At 45.6% G+C, this 25,379-nt stretch overlaps 3 protein-coding genes across 8 annotated transcripts; 2 read left to right on the forward strand and 1 right to left on the reverse strand.

The window, feature by feature from the left end:
- LOC133415405 (cytochrome c oxidase subunit 6A, mitochondrial) lies at window positions 1–2,534 on the forward strand. 2 transcript variants are annotated; one of them, XM_061701446.1, is made up of 4 exons: window positions 1–168; window positions 313–376; window positions 2,130–2,272; window positions 2,330–2,534. In XM_061701446.1, exons 2-4 carry the CDS (start codon window positions 313–315, stop codon window positions 2,468–2,470), a joined length of 348 nt encoding a protein of 115 aa, XP_061557430.1. In that variant the 5' UTR covers window positions 1–168; the 3' UTR covers window positions 2,471–2,534. The 2 variants fall into 2 exon arrangements, with proteins under 2 accessions (XP_061557430.1, XP_061557431.1); XM_061701447.1 differs by having other exon boundaries at window positions 2,381–2,534.
- A 4,622-nt stretch (window positions 2,535–7,156) lies between these two features.
- armc5 (armadillo repeat containing 5) lies at window positions 7,157–21,949 on the reverse strand. Of its 4 annotated transcripts, XM_061701363.1 has the most exons (9): window positions 21,647–21,949; window positions 21,101–21,437; window positions 20,562–20,592; window positions 20,340–20,450; window positions 18,294–19,173; window positions 12,865–13,568; window positions 11,271–11,403; window positions 8,715–9,258; window positions 7,157–8,672 (listed from the first exon to the last, which is right to left on the reverse strand). In XM_061701363.1, the coding sequence occupies exons 1-9, from the start codon at window positions 21,712–21,714 to the stop codon at window positions 7,962–7,964; spliced, it is 3,519 nt and encodes a 1,172-aa protein (XP_061557347.1). In that variant the 5' UTR covers window positions 21,715–21,949; the 3' UTR covers window positions 7,157–7,961. The 4 variants fall into 4 exon arrangements, with proteins under 4 accessions (XP_061557347.1, XP_061557349.1, XP_061557346.1 ...); XM_061701365.1 differs by having other exon boundaries at window positions 7,157–9,258; window positions 21,695–21,949; XM_061701362.1 differs by having other exon boundaries at window positions 7,157–9,258.
- A 328-nt stretch (window positions 21,950–22,277) lies between these two features.
- On the forward strand, window positions 22,278–24,149 carry si:dkey-66i24.7 (uncharacterized). 2 transcript variants are annotated; one of them, XM_061700942.1, is made up of 2 exons: window positions 22,278–22,516; window positions 23,244–24,149. In XM_061700942.1, the coding sequence occupies exons 1-2, from the start codon at window positions 22,363–22,365 to the stop codon at window positions 23,822–23,824; spliced, it is 735 nt and encodes a 244-aa protein (XP_061556926.1). In that variant the 5' UTR covers window positions 22,278–22,362; the 3' UTR covers window positions 23,825–24,149. The 2 variants fall into 2 exon arrangements, with proteins under 2 accessions (XP_061556926.1, XP_061556927.1); XM_061700943.1 differs by having other exon boundaries at window positions 22,278–22,408.
- Window positions 24,150–25,379: the final 1,230 nt, after the last annotated feature.

The raw sequence follows: 25,379 nt of genomic DNA on the forward strand, positions 1-25,379 counted from the left end.
TTCCCTGGCGCAGCGACAGATTGAGAGGTGGGAGGAGCCTGCCGCAGTGAGTTCACCTCAGGACAAGACTGAAGGACAAAACAAGCAGGAAGGAGACGAAAGGTAACGCCAGCAACAGGCGCACTGCGAGGGAAATAAAGACTTAGCATATCGCCTGCCTGAAAAAGAGTAAGTTCTGTCAATCTTTTGATTGGCATGCATGTTTGAAATGAGAAAGAAGTTACTGTTCCTTATGTTATGAGTCCGGATAACAAAAGTAAACAACACAAAGTGTTATCATGTCTTATCGTGCAAATTGTCGTCTGTCCGCAGATGTCGTTGTCGGCTGTCGGGCGGGTGCTTGCCGCCGCGTCGCATTCGAGCCACGAGGGAGGAGGTCAGAGCGTCTTCACTCTCACAAAACATCGAAAACACAAAACATGACATACCGTGAGTGACAGAAACGTTCATTAGGATGGCATCAAACACCATTTAAAGAGAAAAGACCTTGCAGGGTAGACTCCTTCGCTGGTTCTGCTTCAGGAGCTGGCCCGGTCGGCCAGAGTAGAATTCTCCATGGCAGCGACTCCGGAGGAAGTGGTCCTCCTCAGATCTTGTCCCAGTGGGTCGGTGCAGAACTCAAACGGCAACAGCCTCGAATTCGGTCCACATCGCCTTGCTCTCTCTCCGAGCAGGAGACGAGGGGGAGGAGATAGGACAAACAGCAGTAAATGTACTTTATATGTACTTTAACTAAATGCTAAAGAGTAGAAATGAGTCTTAAGTCAGGAATTAAACATTTCTACTGAGGTAGCAGCTCTGATATCTGCGGGTAGGGCATTCCGGAGTACTGGAGCCCGAATAGAAAATGCTCGAGAACCTGTGGACTTCTTTCTGGCTCTCTTGAGTCACCAAAAGATCAACGTTTTGCAAGCGTAGGTTTCAGGACGGATCATACGGTGCAACTAAGTCAGAGAGATAAGAGGGTGCGAATCCATGTGATATTTTATGAGTGAGTAACAGGACCTTAAAATGGCATCTCAATTAAACAGGGAGCCAATGCAAATTGGCAGCAGCATATAAATACTGAACAAAAGAGGGCCGGGTACAGATCCCTGCGGGACTCCACAAGTGACATATTAATACTCAGAGGTCACATTACCATGAATTACACAATGCGTCATATCCAAGAGATAAGATCTAAACCAGGAAAGTGCTGGGCCTGTAATATCGATACGCATTTCGAGGCCATCAAGTCGTCTATTGTGATCAACGGTATCAAAGGCAGCACTGAGGTCGAGCAATAACAGTATTGATGAGGTGTCGCAATCCATAGCTCGTAGAAGATCATTCGTCACTTTTCAAGGGTCGTTTCAGTAGAGTGATCTGCCCTGAATCCGGACTGAAGAAGTTCAACAAGATTGCTAGGAGCCATGTGATCATGTAGCTGTCGTACGACATTGTTTTTCAAGAACATTTTAAATAAAAGGGAGATTTGACACCGGCCTATAATTGGTAAGACTCTCAGGGTCGAGGTTGGGTTTTTTAAGTAAAGGGGCGAATAACGGCTGTTTTGAAAGCTGCAGGTACAGCGCCGGAGGAGAGGGATACATTTATAACATTTACGATTGAAGGTCCTAAGATTAAAAAACAGCGCTTGAACGAGTTTCCCAGGAAGACGGTCGAGCAAGCATGTTGTCTGTTTTGCCGCACTAATGAGTTTACGGAGTCTGCCAAGGGATACTTCCTCAAAATGAGAGAGCATAGAAGGATGGCAATGGGGAAGGACTTCAAATTTCATCAAGTAATGGTCGGACACAGCAGTGGTATAGGGAAGTACAATTATGAAGAGCCTCTGGACCCTCAAAAACGGGGGCGACTCGGCTCTCAAAAATTCGAAATAGTCTCGAAAAGTACAAATGAAGGCAAAAGTAAAGTGTACAAATGTAAGTAGATGAGGGGAAAGCGTTAAGAGTTTGTCTCTCAGACGCACACAGCGTCGTGTGACTGGAGGGGGTCTGAGACCACGCTAGTGGGTCTGGGGAGCTTGTAGCTGAAGATAAAGGTTTTGCTCCTAGGCAGTCACTCATATGGAATCCATCATGGACCACCATGAAAACATTTCATTCATTCTGCCAACTTTTCCACAGCGAGGACCTGGAAGATCCTGACCTTCGTCCTGGCCTTGCCCGGTGTGGCCGTGTGCATTGCCAACGGCTACATGAAGATGCAGGCGCACTCGCACGAGCAGCCGGAATTTGTGCCCTACGAACACCTCCGCATCCGCACCAAGGTGAGCAGCCCCTGGACACTCCCTCGGCATTATATATATATATCCTTCATGCCCCAGGCCAAGATTTATGGGACGACTCAGACATCACTCACCGCTGTCTCCCGACAGAAATTCCCATGGGGCGATGGCAACCACTCACTGTTCCACAATGCCCACGCCAACGCTCTGCCCGACGGCTACGAGAGCTCCCACCACTGAAGGGCTGTCCTTCTACACGGTGATGATGTCTTGCACTGAAATAAAGATCACCATTGTGCTTGCATTCAAGTGTCACCTCTTTTTTTTTTTTTTTTAAAGAAATCGCCAGGGCCGTACCGGGACATTTTCAGTACAGAGTATGAAAAGTGACTATAAAATAAGCATTGACTTCAACCAACTGGGCTGTTGCTTTAAATATGTGCATTTATCTACAGTTCGATGGATTTTTGAAAAATATTTCCCGAGGTGATGTACTTTCCACCGAGTTGTTTAAGCCTTATGTACACTACTTCCACCATAGGGGCTGATTAAAGTAATGATTATAACAACACCTGTTACTATATGTGCATTTAGCAATCCATCCATACATCCATTTTCCGTACCGCTTTTGCATGGCACATATAGACAAACAACCATTCACACTCACATTTACATCGATGGGCAATTTAGAGGATTCAATCGACAACCGCAATTCCAATGTAGTTGGGACGTTGTGTTAAACATAAATAAAAACAGAATACAATGATTTGCAAATCATGTTCAACCTAGATTTATTTGTATACACTACAAAGACAAGATATGTAATGTGAGAAAATAGTCGAACAGTTTAAGGACAATGTTCCTCAACGTAGAATTACAAGAAATTTAGGGATTTCATCATCTGCGGTTCAGAGAATCTGGAGAAATCACTGCATGTAAGCGGCAAGGCCGAAAACCACATTGAATGCCCGTGACCTTCGATTCCTCAGGCAGCACTGCATCAAAAACCGACATCAATGTGTAAAGGATATCAGCACATGGGCTCAGGAACACTTCAGAAAACCAATGTCAGTAAATACAGTTCGGCGCTACATCGGTAAGTGAAACCTGAAATTTATCAACAACACCCAGAAACGTAGCCGGCTTCTCTGGGCCCGAGCTCATCTAAGATGGACCGATGCAAAGTGGAAAAGTGTTCTGTGGTCCGACGAGTCCACATTTCAAATTGTTTTTGGAAATTGTGGACGTCGTGTCCTCCGGGCCAAAAAGGAAAAGAATCATTCGGACTGTTATGGACGCAAAGTTCAAAAGCCAGCATCTGTGATGGTATGGGGCTGTGTTAGTGCCAATGGCATGGGTAACTTACACATACGTGAAGGCACCATTAATGCTGAAAGGTACATACAGGTTTTGGAGAAACATATGCTGCCATCCAAGCAACGTCTTTTGCATGGACGTCCCTGCTTATTTCAGCAAGACAATGCCAAACCACATTCTGCATGTGTTACAACAGCGTGGCTTCGTAGTAAAAGAGTGCGGGTACTAGACTGGCCTGCCTGCAGTCCAGACTTGTCTCCCATTGAAAACGTGTGGCGCATTACAAAGCGTAAAATACGACAACAGGGACCCCGGACTGTTGAACAGTTGAAGCTGTATTGTGAGCTGAATTTTCATTTTCAAGGTGAATTCAACCCACTTAAAACACTGTATAATGGTTGTGTGTTGTTTGGTAAACTGAATGAAGTCTAACTACTGGCACAAAAATCTAAATTTAACACTGGTTAAACTTGCTAAATTTCAAACTTGAATTTCCCAGAAATTTTGTTTTACGTTCTTATGGTAAATGACTTGCAAGCTACTTCTTTTAAACATTGTACCTTTATGAACTGACTTCTTCTTTTCCTTTCGGCTTGTCCCGTTAGGGGTCGCCACAGCGCGTCATCCTTTTCCACGTAAGCCTATCTCCTGCATCTTCCTCTCGAACACCAACTGCCATCATGTCTTCCCTCACGACATCCATCAACCTTCTCTTTGGTCTTCCTCGAGCTCTCTTGCCTGGCAGCTCCATCCTCATCATCCTTCTACCAATATACTCACTATTTCTCCTCTGGACGTGTCCAAACCATTGAAGTCTGCTCTCTCTAACTTTGCCTTTAAAACATCTAACCTTGGCTGTCCCTCTGATGAGCTCATTTCTAATTTGATCCAACCTGGTCACTCCAAGAGCGAACCTCAACATCTTCATTTCCGCCACCTCCAGCTCTACTTCCTGTTGTCTCTTCAGTGCCACTGTCTCTAATCCATACATCCCCTCACCACTGTTTTATAAACTTTGCACTTCATCCGAGCAGAGACTCTTCCGTCACATAACACACCTGACAACTTCCTCCACCCGTTCCAACCTGCTTGGACCCGTTTCTTCACTTGCTGACCACACTCACCATTGCTCTGGACGGTTGACCCCAAGTATTTAAAGTCCTCCACCCTTGCTATCTCTTCTCCCTGTAGCCTCATTCTTCCCCCACCACCCCTCTCATTCATGCACATATATTCTGTTTTACTTCGGCTAATCTTCATTCCTCTTCTTTCCAGTGCATGCCTCCATCTTTCTAACTGTTCTTCCAGCTGCTCCCTTCTTTCACTGCAGATCACAATGTCATCTGCAAACATCATGGTCCACAGGGATTCCAGTCTAACCTCATCTGTCAGCCTATCCATCACCACTGCAAACAGGAAGGGGCTCAGGGCTGATCCCTGACGCAGTCCCACGTCCACCTTAAATTCTTCTGTCACACCTACAGAACACCTCACCGCTGTTCTGCCGCCCTCGTACATGTCCAGTATTATTCTAACATACTTCTCTGCCCCTCCAGACTTCCGCACGCAGCACCACAGTTCCTCTCTGGGTACTCTTGTCATAGGCTTTCTCTAGATCTACAAAGACACAATGTAGCTCCTTCTGACCTTCTCTGTACTTTTCCATCAACATCCTCAAGGCAAATAATGCATCTGTGGTACTCTTTCTCGGCATGAAACCATACTGTTGCTCGCAAATACTCTCTTCTGTCCTGAGTCTAGCCTCCACTACTCTCTCCCATGACTTCATTGTGTGGCTCATCAACTTTATTCCTCTATAGTTCCCCCAGCTCTGCACATCACCCTTGTTCTTAAAAATGGGCACCAGTACGCTTTTCCTCCATTCCTCAGGCATCTTCTCATCCCGCTAGAATTCTATTGAACAAGCTGGTCAAAAACTCCACAGCCACCTCTCCTAGATGCTTCCATACCTCCACAGGAATGTCATCAGGACCAACTGCCTTTCCATTTTTCATTCTCTTTAATGCCTTTCTAACTTCCCCCTTCCTAATCATTGCCACATCCTGGTCCACCACACTTGCCTCTTCTACTCTCCCTTCTCTATCATTTTCCTCATTCATCAAATCCTTGAAGTATTCTTTCCATCTAGCTAGCACACTGCTGGCACCAGTCAACATATTTCCATCTCTATCCTTAATCACCCTAACCTGCTGCACATCCTTCCCATCTCTATCCCTCTGTCTGGCCAGCCTGTATAGATCCTTTTCTCCTTCTTTAGTGTCCAACCTGCCATACATGTCATCATATGCCTCTTGTTTTGCCTTTGCCACCTCTACCTTTGCCCTGTGTCGCATCTCAACGTATTCCTTTCGCCTCTCCTCGGTCCTCTCAGTGTCCCACTTAGCTTCTTAGCTAACCTTTTTCCTTGTATGAGTTCCTGTACTGTGAGGTTCCACCACCAAGTCTCCTTCTCTCCTTTCCTGCCAGAAGATACACCAAGTACTCTCCTGCCTGCTTCTCTGATCACCTTGGCTGCAGTGGTCCAGTCTTCTGGAAGCTCCTCCCGTCCACCGAGAGCCTGTCTCACCTCTTCCCGAAAAGCTGAGACAGCTGCACAACATTCGTCCTGTCTCAGCTTCCACCACATGGTTCTCTTCTCTGCCTTTGTCTTCCTAATCTTCCTCCCCACCACCAGAGTCATCTTACACACCACCATCCTATGCTGTCTAGCCACACTCTCCCCCTACCACTACCTTGCAGTCGGTGACCTCCTTCAGATGACATCGTCTGCACAAGATGTAATCCACCTGCGTGCTTCTACCTCCGCTCTTGTAGGTCACCCTATGTTCGTGCCTCTTCTGGAAAATAGTGTTCACTACAGCCATTTGCATCCTTGTTGCAAAGTCTACCACCATCTGTCCCTCCAAGTTCCTTTCCTGGATGTATGAACTGACTGACTTTACCGGACTGGCGAATGTCTTACCTGAGGTGAGGCTGTGGCAACTTTCTTCCTTCCAAGTTAAGGCACAATTGACATTTGGGGAATTTGAGTGGGCTTTTCAAATAAGGTTGTAAAACGTGACTTGTGGACAATGGAAGCATAAATATAGCTCACAGAAAAATGCCAATTAGTGAATTGTGATACTTTTTAAAGTCTTTGAAATATTCATTCATTTCGTAACTAACGTAGGTGGAGCAGAGATGGAATTAAGTCAAAGGAATCGAGCTCAGATCTCCTGCTTTGGTTGACGTAAAAATTGTTAACCATGCAAAATGTCTGGAATTGTATATATATAAAAAAATAAATAAATAAATAAAAAAAGGAACATTTTCTATACATTTAATGTAACCTTTATAGATATGCGAGGCATTGAGACAATCTAAAAAAAAATAAAAATAAAACCTATTGTGCATTTAATACCTGTGCAACAATGCCATTCAAAACGAGTGGCTGTTCTTTGTACCAGAAGATTTCTACTTTAAACCACTAATTGTACATAGTTCGGAAAGTTAGTATACAGTACCTTATAGTGTATTACTGGTCCACAGGACTGAACGAATGTGCTTGGACTAGTCCACATAAAAAAAACAAGGAACATAGCATGTGTCGTAAATCTTTATATTTCAGCGGCATGGAGTCGATCTCGGGCAGATGAAATCCACACCTCTTTCTCTATGTACAAAATAAACAAGACATGACCCTGATTGTCCCAGTACTTCCAGCAAAACCACTTTAAACAAAGGCAATACAGACAGACCTTGTCTCGTTTAAAAAACAAAAACACAAAACGGAAGTACTGTACATCATAACCAATTATGATATCGTGAGACGGCCTTAAATTCATAAACACGGTAGGCCTAACCCCCCAAAATGTGACTTTGACTGCCCATTACTCATATTCTTTTTTCAGGGGAAAACAACCCTAATAGTAAATTCCGATTAACTTTTGATGCAAAAAAAAAAAAAAAAATTGTCGCTAAGTGCTCCTGAAAAATTATGCAGATGGATTGAAATCCCTGCCTCAGTCGGAATATCGTTAACAATGTTCATGTCCCAAAAATCGGCGACTATCGAGGACTTGACAGAAGAAATTGGAAGACAATGTCTCGCAATTTCAAATGAAATCGTGGAAACCATTTAGAACATTAGCGAACGCAGGAATGATAGTTAATACTAGACGTTACTTTTTTTTTTTATGTCTCAGAGTGATCTTAAATTGAATGTTATTTTGTCAAATTGAACTCTTGTATCTAAGTCACTGAACACCTCCCGTGAATCAAAACAAAATATCTGACTAATGGCCAGTCAAAGAGAGTAATATTTTTTGGGACACCGCTATATCTGTGTGAAAAAGGAAAACGATGCAGTCTCCCAAAATAAAAGAAAACATGCAAACAGGTGATACAATGCTTCTCAGCTTAGAGCGTCTGTAGCAAGACTGAGAAGATCCTGCTTAAGCGTGTCTATGCAGTCAGCCTGCCCCGCGGCCTCTCGCAGACAGTCCGTGGCCTCGCAGGCTGAGGAGGAGGGTCCCTGCCCTGCTTCCCGACAGCCCAGCAGCAGCGCGAGGCAGGCCCGACGCAGCGCCGGGTAGTTGTAGCGCTGCGCAAAGCAGTACACCTGCGGCAGTAGGGCAGTCGGGACCCCGCTCGTACCTCCCTCTGGTTCTTCCTCCGAGGGTTTGAGGCAGTCTGGAAATGTTGCTTTGAGGAGCTGAGCTGAGCTTTTGAACTCCGACTTCTCCTTTTCGGCAAATGGTTTCAAACTTTTAATTCGACAAATAGTGCCAGCTTTTCTTCCCGGGATGTTTTTGCTCTCTTTTTTATGAATGAAAGTTGTCGTTTTTTTGACGCTCTTCTCTAACAGAGTCTCAATTTGCAACTGAACGCACGTCAGATCCAGCTCTGAGGTCCTGCTGGCCAGGTGTTCCTCTGTGGTGTCCTGGTCTCCTCCTGCAGGAGGTGCCGCTGCATGGTCCTCAACATGGGTTGTCACAGCCATTTCAGACAAGAGTCGGGCCACGCAGAGCTCCTCCAGCTCTTTCTGAAGCTCCGTGGCCAGGAATCTGCACGCTCCCGTCATGGTCTCGCCTAACGGGGATTTCTGGAAGGTTGGCTCCTCCAACTGGCAGGAAGCGAGCCCCTCCAGAACCAATGAGTCCAAAACCTGGCACTCCTCCGCCTGGCTCAATGCTTCCAGCCGGCACCCGTGTAGGTGGTGCAGCACCGGTACTAGCATGCCTTCAGTCACGTCTTTAATGCGGATGGTTTCTCCGGAATTGGCCTCCCCGAAGCCGCCTTTCAGTAGAGCCCTGAAGTACTCCGAGCCCGCCCCGGCCACGGCCTCCCTATTGGCTGGGATCTCCGTGCCGTCATCCAGGAGCAGCAGGAGGTCAAAGTCGGATATGGCATAAGGGCAGACGACGGTGTAGCGAGGCTTTTTGGAGGGAGGTGGCACCGTTGAGTCAGTTTGACTAAATTTAATCTGGCATCGGGTATCAGGGTGCAATTTGATGCTGGACACCAGGGGTGAAAAGCAGCCAATCAGGAGGGAGAAGTATAGCGAATGGAGCGAGGCGTCAGGCCAGGCGGAAAGCAGACGTCTACAGTCGGCGGTGTGGTTGTCTGCGTCGTCGTGGCAACCGAGCGGCTGCAGGGCCAAACGGAGGCCGCCAGAGTCCAGGAGTAGTTTACGCAACAAAGGCTTGTTGCTTTCAGAAAAAAAGAAATTACAATTAGGAGTTTAATTACTCAAGTTCCTTGTATATCAAAATACATTTCCCCATTGAAATGAATTGAAATGCCATAAACCTGTTAGGAAAAAAAACGAAACATTTTTGAGTAGCACCTGTCTAAGAAAAGGTAAACACTATATGGCCCCTCTAGTTTGTTTGGGAAATTCGCTGTACATAAAAAAATGTTGCCTTGAAAAATCTTTCCCCACTTTTTGCTTGAGTTCAACTCATCTCTCAAGCCCTAGCCTAGCAAGAAAACTGAAAGAATATGACATTTGTCACTAATTTTGGAGAGAGTTGGTGATGCAAGCAGGCCTCTGGCATGGGGCGTCCCATCCCCTACTATATAAGTACCCTTATTCCATGCAGTGGCTATTCTGCGCAATTGCTACTTCCTTATTGATAACAACTAGCGCCATTTTTTCCCACGAGCATGCAGTTGGCCATCAAGCTATGCCAACAAATCGAAAAAATACATCTCCCCTGAAGTGTTATGTTATGTGGGGTCCAGAGTCTTTGCGGTGTGCACCCAACTGCAGCGCGTAGCGACACAGCAGCCTCTCCACGCCAGGTACGGTCTGGCGCACTCCACCATGATAGTAAGAATAAAGTGAACGCACTGTCTGTTATGAACGCTTGGCCCGGCTGCCGAGATACCGCCATTCGCCAACGGTCAATCAGAGCCAGGTTGTTTTCCATTTTAAATCGGGGAAGGTGAGTGATCCAATCAGAGCAAAGCTTATTTACACGTCACGTATTAATGAGAAATCTACCTGTCTCAACTGCCAGGTGTAAAAGACCAACTAGAATAGGTTGAAAAAGGACTTTCTGGGCATTTTCAATCCAAATTACATTGCAAACCCAAGATCGCACCCCGTCAGGTCACAATGATCACAAGAACGGTGAGCAAAAATCCCAGAACCACACGGGGGGACCGAGTGAATGACCTGCAGAGAGCTGGGACCAAAGGAACAAAGGCTACCATCAGTAACACACTACGCCGCCAGGGACTCAAATCCTGCAGTGCCAGATGTGCCCCATTTGCTTAAGCCAGTACATGTCCAGGCCCGTCTGAAGTTTGCTAGAGAGCATTTGGATGATCCAGAAGAGGATTGGGAGAATGGCATACGGTCAGATGAAACCAAAATAGAGCTTTTTGGTAAAAACCTGTCGTGTTTGGAGGAGAAAGAATGCTGAGTTGCATCCAAAGAACACCAGACCTACTGTGAAACATGGGGGTGGAAACATCATGCTTTGGGGATGTTTTTCTGCAAAGGCACCAGGACGACTGATCCGCGTAAAGGAAAGAATGAATGGGGCCATGGTATTGTGAGATTTTGAGTGAAAATCTCCTTCCATCAGCAAGGGCATTGAAAATTAAAGGTGGCCGGGTCTTTCATCATGACAATGATCCCAAACACACGGCCTGGGCAACGAAGGAGTGGCTTCGTAAGAAGCATTTCAAGGTCCTGGAGTGGCCTCGCCAGTCTCCAGATCTCAACCCCAGAGAAAATCTTTGGAGGGAGTTGAAAGTCTGTGTTGCCCAGCGACAGCCCCAACAAAATACCAGCAACAGTGTGTGAAAACCTTGTGAAGACTTACAGAAAACGTTTGACCTCTGTCATTTCCAATTTTTCTCATTTTGCCTCTCATAGGTGAGGCAGACCTATGATGAAAATGACAGGTCTCTCTCATCTTTTTAAGTGGGAGAACTTGCACAATTGGTGGCTGGCTAAATACTCCCACTGTATTTGAAAGTTGACTTCATAAGTCAATAAAAACAATGTTTATTGAGATTATTTTCTTTCCCCACGCTTCTGGTTCATTTCACATTCCCCAGGTCAAACGGATCTAGGAACAAAGCGTGTAAATGACTCAGTGAGTTGTGCTAGTCTCCATGGCAACGCAGCACTAAGACACTATGCTGCTCCAGGATGTCTAAAATGTACCTGGCAACAGTCGTTTTTGACAGTTCAAACGGGTCTCACCTGCTGATTAAGGGCAGAGAAAGGGCACAGTTGAGTCGGTCCGACTCCGAGCCCGAGAGCATGACGTGTGCGAGGACCCCCGCGCCAAATGCAGACTCGCACTGGACGTGCACATTGTTGAGGAGAGTCACACCTGCAAAAAAAGGCCACAAACTTGTGTTGCTGCATCTGGGGGTGCGTCGGTATAAACGGTTGACTAACTTCAGGTTTCTTTGGTATGCGGTAAAAGCTCTTCGGTTCAATCTTATCAAATCTGCTTGTACAGCCGATTATGCAACACGACACTACATTTGATATATTAATCCAACAACCCATTCATAAATGCTTCCATATAAACAATTTTACACTGACACTGATATCGCAACATATACCGTTACCACGAAGGGATTCAATTCATACCGTGATATGAATTTTAGGTCATATCGCTCAGCCCTACCTGTAACCATTTTCCCATCAGGAAAAGAAATAGTAAGAAGTGTAAGACACTGACAGTAATCCCTCGTTTGTCGGAGGAGTTAGGTTCCAGATCAACCTTGCAATAGGTAAAATCTGCAAAGTAGCAACCACATTATTTTGTATTTCTTTTTTATTTGACACTTATACATATTCTGAAGCTGTATGAACCTCCCCAGACTCTTATTAATCTGCCCCACACGCATATGAATCGGGTTGAGCATCATTTTAATTTGAGCGATTGCGGTTCCGAACGATTCTCGATCCCGATTCTTTTAAGTGGCTGAGTCAAAAATGTTTGCATGGTTCAAATAAGGGGTATCCAAATGATGAACATCCATTTTGTTTTTGTTTTTTAGCAACCCACAGCAGAGACTAAAATTAACATTTGACGCAGGGTTCTTTATGACCAGTATCCATATCAAACCGGAGTGGGAGGGACTAAACATGAAAGCTTCCTTTGCACAATATAATCTTATTCCAAGTGTTGCACTGAGACGACTGGTCATTTATTTTAACCAAGTTAAGAAACATTTTTGGTCGCCGTTAGACACGAGTACAACTTTTGTGCACGTTCTTCTTCGTTGGGTTTCGACACGTTCTCCTTCAGGGTCGGCGGACCGCAGGCATCGAAACTGGGAACCGAAATGTTTTTTAATTTGAACGATTCCGGGAGAACGTTAGTCCCGGTTCCAATTCTCGATGACCAACCCGACCTATGAAACTCTACCGCTACGCTTATAAACACCTTCGATACTATTCCAGTAGACCAACTGACGTGGGGGTTGCTCCGGATTGCGTACTAGTTGACTCTAATGTGGTTGCTCCACAATTTTGTGTGCGTAAATGTGATATGTTTTGAAAATACTTTTTAGCTCAGGCAAGTCTTGAATCCTGCAGAGTCTCGGCATTATATTTACTTTTAAACACCGGTTTTACTTAAAATGTTTAAAACAATTTCATATTATACCAAAAATGTTCAAATAAAGACTTAACCCCAAATAGATACTTTCAACAATTTGCAGAAATAGCGATAATCAAATTGTTCTGGCACACTCTAGCTGTGGTAAACTACACATTTGAACAACTGCACATACACAAAGGACTGTTACTTTTTCACAACATGAAATTTACATCTTACCGAGCTGTTTAACCTTGGCCCTCACTCGGTCTTGCTGCCGCCCGGCCCCTTCGCCCCTCTGGCAGAGGTGGTGGCGAATGAGCGCCACGGCTCCGGTGCGGAGGAGCGCCTGGAGGCAGCTGGGGTTGCAGCTGAGGCGGCACAGAAGGCGGAAGCAGCGGCTGCTGGGGTCCTGGTGCTGGCTGAGGTAGCGCAGCAGGCCCCTCACGGTGTCAGAGGTGACCAGGGCAGGGCTGGGGTCCGCGGCGTAGGAGAAGCGTGACAGCAGCAGCAGGACGGGCGACTCGGGTGTCCAGGGTTCGGGGTGGTACGGGTGGTGGTAAACGAAGGGCCGCTGTGCGGACGGAGGCGCATCAATGGAGAGTTTCGCTGTGGAAGTGACTGCCGAGTACGCCCGCTGCCGCCTTCTGTGGGGCGACGAGAACTTGGAAGGGGATGCCGGGTGGGTGGCTTTAGAGGAGGGGGTCATGGTGGGGGGGCTGCAGGGTGGCGAATCAACTGCTTTCCGTGGCAACGAAGAAGAGTTTGAAGCATCCTTCTTTGCGGTATTGGCATTAAAAGGAGAAGATGTTTTAAGTGGGACGAGGCAGTCGGGGTTCGGGGAGCTTTGAGGGGGTGACGCCACCCAATCCCCATCGGCACTGCTCGAGGAGTCCAGCAAGTCCTCTTCAGAGGAGATCATACCCTCGGACAGCAGCCAGGACCTGGACCGAACGAAAACATTTTTAACAACTTTTAGAAGTGAACCCAAGTCATTTACGGGTTTTGTTTTTAAATACATTAAATGCATTTGAAGATAAGCGTTGAAAATGTGAAAACATCCATCCATCCATCCATCCATCCGTCCATCCGTTTTCTACCCCTTATCCGAGGTCGGGTCGCGGGGCCAGTAGCTTTAGCAGGGACGCCCAGATTTCCCTCAGACTTCCCTCTCCCCAGCTCTTCCAGGGGGATCCCGAGGCGTTCCCAAGCCAGCCGAAGGATGTAGTCTCTCCAGCGTGTCCTGGGTCGTCCCCGGAACACCTCACCACGGAGGCGTCCGGGAGACATCTGATTCAGATGCCCCAGCCACCTCATCTGGCTCCTCTCGATGTGGAGGAGCAGCGGCTCTACTCAGAGATCCTCCCGAATGACGGAGCGTCTCACCCTATCTATAAGGGAGAGCCCGTACACCCCGCGGAGGAAACTCATCTCGGTCGCTTGTATCCGGGATCTTATTCTTTCGGTCACAACCCACAGCTCGTGTCCATAGGTGAGGGTAGGAACACAGATCGACCGGTAAATCGAGAGTTTTGCCTTTCGGCTTAGCTCCTTCTTTACCACAACGGATCGATACAAAGTCTACATCACTGCAGACGCTGCACCGATCCGCCTGTCGATCTCCTGTTCCATTCTTCCCTCACTTGTGAACAAGACCCCAAGATACTTGAACTCCTCCACTTAGGGCAGGATCTCATCCCTGACCCGGAGAGGGCACGTCACCCTTTTCCGACTGAGGACCATGGTCTCAGATTTGGAGGTGCTGATTCTCATCCCAGCCGCTTCACACTCGGCTGCGAACTGCTCCAGTGAGAGTTGGAGCTCACGGCTTGATGAAGGCAACAGAACCACATCATCAGCAAAAAGCAGAGATGCAATACTGAGGCTACCAAACCGGAGCCCGTCTACGCCTCGCCTGAGCCTAGAAATTCTGCCCATAAAAGTTATGAACAGAATCGGTGACAAAGGGCAGCCTTGGCGCAGTCCAACCCTCACCGGAAACGAGTCTTACTTACTGCTGGATATGCGGACCAAACTCTGACTCCGGTCGTACAGGGACCGAACAGCCCGTACCAGGGGCTTCGGTACCCCGTACTCCCGACGCACCCCTCACATGGCCCCCCGGGACGACACGGTTCGAACGCCTTCTCCGAGTCCACAAAACACATGTAGACTGGTTGGGCGAACTCCCATGCACCCTCGAGGACCCTGCCGGGGGTGTAGCGCTGGTCCACTGTTCCATGGCCAGGACGAAAACCACACTGCTCCTCCTGAATCTGAGATTCAACTTCCCGACGGACCCTCCTCTCCAGCACCCCTGAATAGACCTTACCAGGGAGGCTGAGGAGTGTGAACCCCTATAGTTGGAACACACCCTCCGGTCCCTCCTCTTAAAAAGGGGGACCACCACCCCAGTTTGCCAATCCAGAGGCACTGTCGCCGATGTCCATGCGATGTTGCAGAGGCGTGTTAATCAGGACAGCCCTACAACATCCAGAGGCTTGAGGAACTTCGGGCGAATCTCATTCACCCATGGGAGCGTGTGCAATGAGAGAGTGTGCTGTGAGTCAAGGCATGTATTTGATTGACAGCTGAAAGCCCCGGGGGAGGCGGTCTCAGTTCTTGACCATTCACATACTTTGCGATTTCTTTATCCATTCATTCATTCATTGTCCGACTTAAGAATTCTCATCTCTGTGGTGTGTCAAGACATTTTTTGACTTCTCTGGTTCATTTTTAATAACTTTTGCACTCAAGAGCCACACTTGATTAATAATACAGTCATTCTTGAATCAGGTAAAAAATAAAAAAATATAAAGTTAAAACATTAAAAAATATAGGACCGTGGAAAGGAAAAGTTGCTAACTCGTTTAAATCGACCACAAAAATTGGTCGATGCAAAAATGTCTCACTCGAGGCAATAAAAAATATAAACAAACGTATATTCGCGGCACCCGGAACCATGTCTGGTCACTGTCCATGTTTACTGCACGGACATTTGTGGCAGACAGGCACAGTATTGGGCCAGTGAAAAACATTGCTAAAAACGACAGAGGCGCATATGTAAGTAATTTTTAAGAGACTAATAGATGTCTAATGTACATATAACATGAGGTATGAGTGAGCTGACTAGTCGTTAGCTTTTTTTTTACCTAAAATGTAATCGTTAGCACACTAATGCTAATCGCAAATGCTAATCATTTTGCAAAGGCTAACTTTGTTGTCTCAAATTCTGTACAATTTATACCACACACTCGTACCAAAATATGCAGTTCAAGTAACAACACTACTTTTCTTTTTGTGGTGTAGGGATTACTCGAGTAATCAATGTAATAGTCGATAGAATAAACGAGTCTAAAAAGATTCGTTCGTGACAGATCTAGTAAAATAGTTTATTTTAATAATAGTGAAACAACAAAATTCATAATACATTTAATTATATTTGATCAATACATTTTCAAATAGTTTATTTTGGTAATAAATAATATTTCCCATTTTAAAATGTATATTTCTCATTCCTTGAATTATCTGAATAAATGTTAAATGTGTAAGTAAAATAGTATAGATAATGTTTTAATGGGCAATAAGCTAGTCTTCATTTCATTCACATTTTTTGTATTTTTTACGATAAACTGACAATTAAATAGAAAAGTCTAATTATTGTCAAACAAAATTTTTATACAATTCATTATAATTTTTTATTTTAAAATAAATTTAATTATATTTAATAAACATTTTTGAAGAAACAAATAGTTTGAGTAGTTTAATTGAATAATAAAAGTAATTTTCTTTCATTAATTATATTTAACCAATAAATAATTGGTTAAATATAATTAATAAATAAATATTAAATCTGTATGTAAAATAGTTTATTTTAACACAGTACACATTTTAAAATGTGAATGCATCATATATAATCAATATAATTAGAGTCAAACCATTTTTTTTTTTAAATGTGTAGGTAAAACAGTTTATCTTCATAAAATAATAATTCATTTACATTTTTTATTTAAAAAAAAAAAAAAATAACATTTTCAGTGGACCACCACTATTCGTGAGGGATAGGGAATGGGCTGGACCGTGATAGCTAAAACCCGCGAATAATTGATGCCCATTATAATTGCATTAAAATAATAATAATAATAATCTTGAATAAGCGGGGATAAACCACCAATAAATGTTTTCAGGGTTGGTTCCCCCCAAAAAAGAAAGAAAAGAAAAATAAATCGGAAAAAATAATCTGCTACTAGAATCTGTGCTGAAGTCCGAGTATGCGGGTCTCTACTGTATATGGAAAACAGTCTATTTATGAACGTAACTTTTAATTTACTACTTACGATAAACCACTTAATAAGGCTGCAACGATTCCGAAAATCTCATTCTTCAACTACACGATCCCGTGTCGTCTTTGAAATGGCAGAACCTCCGTTGCACATAAAGCCACGAGCTCACAGTGCGACCGAACTTAATGTAATTCAAGTTTTAATTATTTTTGTTTTATTGAATAAAAACGTAAGCCGAGATTGAAGATACGGCTTCATCAAGCCTCCTCAAACTACTTTATCCGGTTCGCCCATGTGTTGCTGTCGGAAAGTGTTGTTATTATTATTATTATTATCACTACTATTGTGCACATTCCATAACATGCCTCATGCAACACCGGTGTAACATCTGTAGTGTTTTGTAGCGTGTACCTCGTGCGCACTCTTGTTAACTTGGCTTCACAGAGAGCGCTAGGCTGTCTTGACTTGTTTGAAACAGTAAGAGAAAACTTTGTTTTTATTGCATTTCCAGTTTGCAAAACAGATCGGAAGCATGGTGCGGTGTTACCCCGATGTTTACATTGTTGCCGTTAGCGGCACAGACAGCAAGTGTGTTTCCTCAACTCCATTTAGTTATATTTTAAACAACAGCTTCTTTGTTAGTATAAATTACATTTCTGGTTTCGGCGGCGCGGTGGACGACTGGTTAGCACATCTGCCTAACAGTTCTGAGGACCCGGGTTCAAATCCCCGCCCTGCCTGCGTGGGTTTTCTCCGGGTACTCCGGTTTGCTCCCACATCCCAAAAACATGCACGGTAGGTTGATTGAAGACTCTGAATTGGCTGTAGGTATGAATGGGAGTGTGAATGGTTGTTTGTTTATATCTGCCCTGCGATTGGCTGGCGACCGGTTCAGGGTATAGCCCGCCTCTCGCCCGAAGATAGCTGGGATCGGCTCCAGCACGCCCGCGACCCTCGTGAGGAGAAGCGGTTCGGAAAATGGATGGATGGCATTTCTGGTTTACAGCACAGGCCAGTGACTATTATTATTTTACTTTTTACAATCATGTATAATTAAGTGTCCTAAATAATAATCCAGTTTTTGCTATTATAATCTCTTCTTTTTTTTTTTTTTTTTTTACCCCTCCTAAAAAAAAAATCTAATTGTCTATCAAACCATGGGTCAGAAATCGTGATACATATCGAATCGTGACCTTGGTGTATTCTTACAGCCCTATCAATTAACCAATTATACAATGACTGATGACAACAATTCATAGATGCATTTCAATTCACCATTTTTAGTCGAAAATAAAAACAACAGCATCAAAAAAACAGTTAAATTGGCACAACAAAAATGACAGGACTCTTGAGAGCTTAAGTAAAGACCAGACGGATTTGTCCTACCTGAGACTTAAAAAGCTTGACGAGCCCTGTTCCCTGCCGCCCTCCTCCTTCTTGCAGCCTTCAAAAGGCGCAAAGTCGAAGGACTCGAAGCACGACGGCGACAGGAGCTCGGCGTGAGACGATCCCGACAAGCCGCCGCCGGCCGCCTCAGTCTTCTCTCCCGTGGTGAGCGCCACCAGCCGGGCGACCAGCAGGTGTACCAGCCCCAGCTCCTGCAGCTGCTCCATGGCCGATTCGTCAAAGACAAAGTCCACGCAGGCCAGAATGGCGAGGCGAGCCAGGGGGTGACTCGGGTGCGCCGCCAGAAAGCCAACAACTGCCTCCAGCCCTCCGCTCTCCTTCACCTTCGCGCGGTTGACCGCCTCCTTGCAGCACAGGCACAGCGACTTGAGGAAGACCCCTGACTTGAGGGGGTCCTTCTTCACCTCCGCCGTGAACCTCGGGATGACCCCGAGGGAGCCCACTAAGGGGCGCAAGCATCCTTGGGAGCACAGGTTGGCCAAGGTCTTCAGCGCCAGCTCCTCGAAGGGCTTCCCGGCCTCTCCGGATGCCATGACGCCGAGCTGCGCCAGGGCACCCGAGCGGGACACCTCCCTGGCGCATTCGGGGCCGCAGCCACGGGTGAGCTCATGGAGGGTCCTGAGAGCCGCCCGCCGCAAACCTTGGGGGTACTCCGGGGCAATGAGAGGGGCGAGGGCCGACAGGGTGCACTGGGTGAGCAGAGACAGGCGGTTGGCGGGCGTGTCCGAGAGGTAAAGGAGGGCCCGCAAGGCGGACTGGGCGCACTCCAGCTTGGGGCAGGCGTCTTTGGGCTGCGCGGCGGTGGGCGAGGACGGGGCGGACGACAGAGACACGCAAAGGAGGAGGAGAGGAACACCACCTGGACAAGAAAAAGGAGAAAATGTGACGATTAAATCCATTTCATTTTTACCCATGTGAAGTGGCAACTGCTTCCAGATGCTGCTGATTTGGCATTTCATTTTGAGTTTGCATTTTATATTTCATTTAGTGGCCGAGGGGCTCGAATGATTGCACCCCATGAAATCTACCCTGCAAAAAAGTGACGAGGCAACCATAGCCAGGAAAAAGAACAAGGTGGAAATTTAATTACTAGGGCAGCAAATAATAATATTTTTTTTAACAATCAATTATTCTGTCGATTATGATTTTTGATTAATCAATGAATTTGATTATTTTATTTATTTTTTTTAAATATAACACAGTCTTAGTTTCTTTCTTCGTTTTTGGTCACAAAAATCACTAGCTCGAAACTAGCTGATAATGAATGAAAAACACCATTGAAGAGCTAACGGAAACTTGCACTGAACTCGCACCACTCATCTCCCTCAAAGTAATGAATATTGATACACAAACGCGATATAAAACACATACAATCAGGCAATATAACAATATTCTCTCTGGCATATATTCTTCAAACTCTGAGGAAAACGAGTTCCAATAACAATATTAGACCGTGACTTCTTCTACTTTCTTTGTTACTGCAAGTGTGTATCTCATTGGTTGCGCCACACTGCCCCTCAGAGGTCAAGACGCACACAGCAGTTAATAATAAATTGATACCAACTTATACCAACTGTTGTCGATGATTGTTCTGTTTGAGTAATATCACTTGATCGAGACTTTTCCAACATTCCATATTGTGCAAAATACGTAAATTATGTATCGGCTGCGGTACCGGATCGGAGATGAAAAAGTTGGGACATCCCTATTAATTGTGTGGATTGATACATGTACTATATAGTCATGCATATTTACTTAATTTTATTCATTTTCTCTCTGTGTGCTTTTTACCAATATTTTATTGTTTGGTATCCTTTGGTTTTTCTGAAAGGGGCTTGAAGTAAAATGCATTACTATTATTGTTATTATGATCATCATTCCTAGTTGAAGTTTAAACATAAAACCAAGAGAATGATACCTTAGGTATTAAAGTAAACCGCATAACTTAGGAAGCTCAGCTAGCTTAATGCTAGCACACGATGCAAAACGCAACAGACGCGATGCACAGGGGAAATGTGGACTCACCGGCCGAGTGGATGAGCGCCGAGCTCTCGGAGTCCATGGCCAGATTCCCCAAAGCCCGTGCAGCTCGGTTTTGGATGGTCTCCTGGGCCACGTTCCTCTTCATCACATCCACTGAAATAACAGGGACATTTGTCAAGATGTCATCACGTGTGTACAGCACACACGGCGGCGCTGATTTACGCCACAAATCCATTGTCAAAATATCTTAAAAACAACACTCACCAACAATATTTATTCCGTCAAGCTTGCGGACCTATATTGGAAAATTGACATCGATTTAATGGGGCAAGAAAAAGTATGTGAACCCTTTGGAATTACCTAGATTTCTACATTTCTATGTGCACACTGTACTGCTACATTTAGTACATGTTATTTTGGAAAAATAAATAACACATCATGGTTTGTCTGGTATTAGTTTAAGAAGACTTTATCTCTTGTTGTGACTTAGAGGAAGATTAGATTACTGTTGTCACGATACAAAAATTCTGACTTGGACACTAAACCTGCATTAAGTACACTGATACCAAAACTAAAACAATACAAAAGTAAAAAAACTAGATCCTAAAAGCATCAGTCGATATTCCCTCTTTATAAAATAAATAAACTGACACAGCAGTTAATTTATTCCACATTTGAGCACTGTCGGACATTTTTGAAGAAAGATAAAATGATTTGACTTGCCACTTCCGAGATATAAAACCTTGCTTAAAATATAAAAACTGCTTCAACTTCTAACCGCGTGGGTGGTTCCTTCGGCTCACCTCGATGCGCGTCTCCAGTTCAGTGCAGCAGTTGGCCAGGATGCTCAGGGCTAGGTCCAGAGTCTTCCTGGAGCACTCTAGTTGGCTGAGCAGGTCCAGCAAGGGCCGCAGACCCCCCTGTGTCCGGAAACGGGTGATGCCGGCCTTGTCGCCTTTTATGTGCTGCGTTCGGATGGCTACCAACGCCCGCCATTGGGAGAATCTGGACCTCTTGTCCAGTTCTCCTCCCGAGTCAGGTGGCGGTTTGTGCAGGTGGGCCAAGCACCAGGTCAAGGAGGACTCTGGCGCAGATGGCGATCCTTCCCTGCTGGAAGAGGCTCGAGATGGCTTCCGGACACTTTGCATGGGTAAAGCAGTCATGGTTCGTTGAACTTTTGTTTGATTTTTAATTCATCAACACGTTATTCCAACTGTTTGGATGCTTTTAACAGCTTTTCTATTTACTTTTGAGCATCATTGGTGCCATGATTGAGTTCATTCATAGAGTATATTACCAAAAAAAAAAAAAAAAAACAACAACAACAACAAAAAACAAAACACGCTCACATGGTTAGAAAAAGACACGTTCCAGGATGGAAAAGAAGCCTGTACCACCTGATGCCGCGGTTGCTCATGGGAAATGGAGTCCCAGCCGCTTCCCCTCCGCTCCCCGCAAAACAGGCCTACGTCGTGTCGAAGGCCAGCCAATCGTTTTTCCGGCTTCCTGACGAGTGTTTGCCAAATGGAACATATTTTTACACACTGAGTGACGAGGCAAAGCTATGATTACTCGCTGCCGTGCCGCATCCGACCAAATAGTTTGTGTGACACAAAAAGCAATCGCCTGTGTTAGCCGCTAACGCCATCTTTAGCCAAACAAGAAAACAGGGTCGCTCTGGGAAGGAAGCAGGGAGCGCAGAGGCGGGCTCGCTTTTATAAATGCTGGGAGTTGTAGTCAATATTTTAATCCGAGTCGCTTTCTATTGCGCGTTACCAGTTCCAGAACACAACAGTCACAGTGTCAGTGCGAGGACAATATGGCGCGCGGCCTCTCGCGTTTATAGTTGTTTTTTTAAATGAATGGATACAATTACAAGCCACTGCCTGAAGAATAGAATGGACTACATTTCCCAAAGCTGCCGAGTGCGACGTTATGTCCCCCGCTTGTCCAATGAGAAAAAGGATTTTTGAAGGCGTTGTTAATGTCCACGATGGAGACATCGCATTCACCGATATGCTTGTGATTTAGCAACAATATAGAGATTAGCGAAACAGGAACGCAAATGGAGGAGAAAGTGTCCTTTGTGGGCTCCGAAGAAACTAAAGCGGGTTGGTATTTGGAGAAATTAAGATTTCATTCAGGCATCGATGAAGAGGAGGAGAGTCTTGATAATGAGCGGATGAGCGAGCAGGCGAGAAAGAAAACATTGGATGCCGGTCCGTTAATGTCAGATTTACTGTTATTAATTCATATACAACTAACAAAAACAATTTATTTTAATCATTTTATGAGACATAGTGCTTCAAATAACATTTCAGATTGTAATCAATTCTTTTCCCCTTGAAAATTTTCAAAACAAATTTTGCTATTGGGCACCCCCCCCCCCCCCCCCCAATTTGTAATTTTTTTATTTCTCCTGATACCAAACAAGCTTTTAAATATCCATCCATCCATTTTCTGAGCCGCTTCTCCTCACTAGGGTCGCGGGCGTGCTGGAGCCTATCCCAGCTATTTTCCCCTAAAATTAAAAGGGGAGTTTGCAAGTAAAAAAAACAAAACAACAAATCAATATTTTTTGGTCATACTTGTCAAAACTGTCAGTGTGACCACACAGAAGTTCACGAGTAAAATGATTTGTGAAAAAGAAACTGCTGCCTCTGGCCCCATCTTGTGCCTAATTTGCAAGAAACCACCATGCCTGATGAGCAACAACCAGAAGGAAGGCATGACATATAGGTGTCAATCATTTGTTGCGATGTCAGAGTTTTGTCCGCATTTCTGGCAGTAAGTCGGATTCGTTTCCAGTGTAATGGGATTTCGCCAAGGCTGCTCTTTGTCACTGATCCTGTTTGGATCCCCCCCGCCCCCCCGGAAGAGCTAGACGAAGTGGCTCGGGAGAGGGGAGTCTAACCAACTCATTTTAAACTTTCTTGTCCCTTTTAGAGTTCATATGGACCGTCCAGGCCACGTGGCACCTGATCAACACCCGTCTGGAAATGGACCAAGCTTTTGAGCAGCCCGTGTGCAAGAAGAAGAAACTTTGGGAGACAGTGGCCGAGAGGGTCAACGCCCGTCTGAGGGAGGAGGCGCGCGAAGCGGCCGACGTGGGCGTCAAGGCCCACGAGTGCGACCTGAAGTGGAGAAACATGCTGAACACCTACAGGAAGAACGCCGAGCGGGCAAAGAGGCTGGGGGACGCCGCCGTCCACTGGGAGTTCTTCGGGGCCATGCGCCGCGTCCTGGGCAGGGAGGCGCAGGCCAGGCGGGGCGCCAAGATGGGCGGCACCAAGGCGAGCAAGAGGTTCGCGCCCATTCTGCCTTTGCCCCCTCCCGCGGCGTCTTCGACGTCCTCCTGCGCCCCGAGGCCACCGCAGGATGTGCTGCAGCTGTACATGGAGCTGCAGGGGAGGAAGTTGAACATGTGGGCCCAGCAGAAGGCGCTAGAGGAGCGGAAGATCGAGGCCATCAACAACCTGGCGCACGCCATTGCCAGTCTGGCGCAGAAGGACAAAGAGAGCTGCTAGACGGACGGGCGGACTCTCGTGGACATGCGCCTTGTCAAGATAATGCACCAAAAATACAGCTTTCTATTTTTTCTCCCCAAAATAGATCAGACTTTATTCTCATATGACTTTTTTCGTGGGGGGAAAAAAATGGATTTTAATCTTTCCTTTGAGAAAATATGGCTTATCTTGAAAAACACTTTGCTCTTGAGATATTTCAACATTATTCAATAAAATGTAACTTCCGTCCATCTTCTTCCGCTAATCCGGGGTCAGGTCACGGAGTCAGTAGCTTTAGCAGGGACGCACAGACTTCCCTCTCCCCCAGCCACTTCGTCCAGCTCTTCCGGGGGGGATCCCGAGGCGCTCCGAGGCCAGTTGGGAGACATAGTCTCTCCAGCGTGTCCTGTGTGGTCCCCGGGGTCTCCTCCCGGTGGGGCGTGCCCGGAACACCTCACCGGGGAGGCGTCCGGGATGCATCCTCATCAGACGCCCCAGCCACCTCATCTGGCTCCTCTCGATGCGGAGATCAATCAGCGTTATTCACAGACTTCAGGTCCAGACATAGACAAACGGGATACATATTGAGAAACAAACAAACAACAAAGTACAAATATACAGATACATCAAGATAATTGAAAGAAAACACATATTTACTTAAAAGCATCATACAATTTTCAAGTTTAGCTTTTTTTATAGTGCAAAATCACACCGAGTCTCACACACACGTACAACCCCAATTCCGATGAAGTTGGGACGTTGTGTCAAACATAAATAAAAGCAGAATACGCTGATTTGCAAATCGTGTTCGACCTATGTTTAATTGAATACACTACAAAGACAAAATATTTCATGTTCAAACTGATAAACTTGATTGTTTTTAGCAAATAATCATTAACTTGGAATTTTATGGCTGCAACACGTTCCAAAAAAGACTGAGAAAAGTTGAGGAATGCTCATCAAACACGTGTTTGGAACATCCCACAGGTGAACGGGCTCATTGGGAACAGGTGGGTGCCATGACTGTGAAGGCACCATTCATGCTGAAAGGTACATACAGGTTTTGGAGAAACATGCTGCCATCCAAGCAACGTCTTTTTCATGGACGCCCCTGCTTATTTCAGGAAGACAATGCCAAACCACATTCTGCACGCGTTACAACAATGTGGCTTCGTAGTAAAAAAATGCGGGTGCTAGACTGGGCTGCCTGCAATCCAGACCTGTCTCGCATTGAAAACGTGTGGCGCATTATGAAGCGTAAAATACGACAACGGAGACCCCCGGACTGTTGAACGGCTGGAGCTGTACATCGAGCAAGCATGGGAAAGAATTCCACCTACAAAGCTTCAACAATTAGTGTCCTCAGTTCCCAAGCGTTTATTGAATGTTGTTAAAAGAAAAGGTGATGTAACACAGTGGGAAACATGACCTTGGCGTTTGGCATTTGAAGGCAAACAGTAGGACCTTGAAGTCTGATCTGGTCTGAATAAGTAGCCAACGGGGTAGCACGGGGTAATTGTGTAGTTATTGAGGGTGGGGTTGCGGTTGAGGTCTGCATAACAAGCGAGTTTGTTTT

The sequence above is a fragment of the Phycodurus eques genome, chromosome 16, assembly GCF_024500275.1.
Source record: "Phycodurus eques isolate BA_2022a chromosome 16, UOR_Pequ_1.1, whole genome shotgun sequence".
In the NCBI taxonomy this organism is placed as follows: domain Eukaryota; kingdom Metazoa; phylum Chordata; class Actinopteri; order Syngnathiformes; family Syngnathidae; genus Phycodurus; species Phycodurus eques.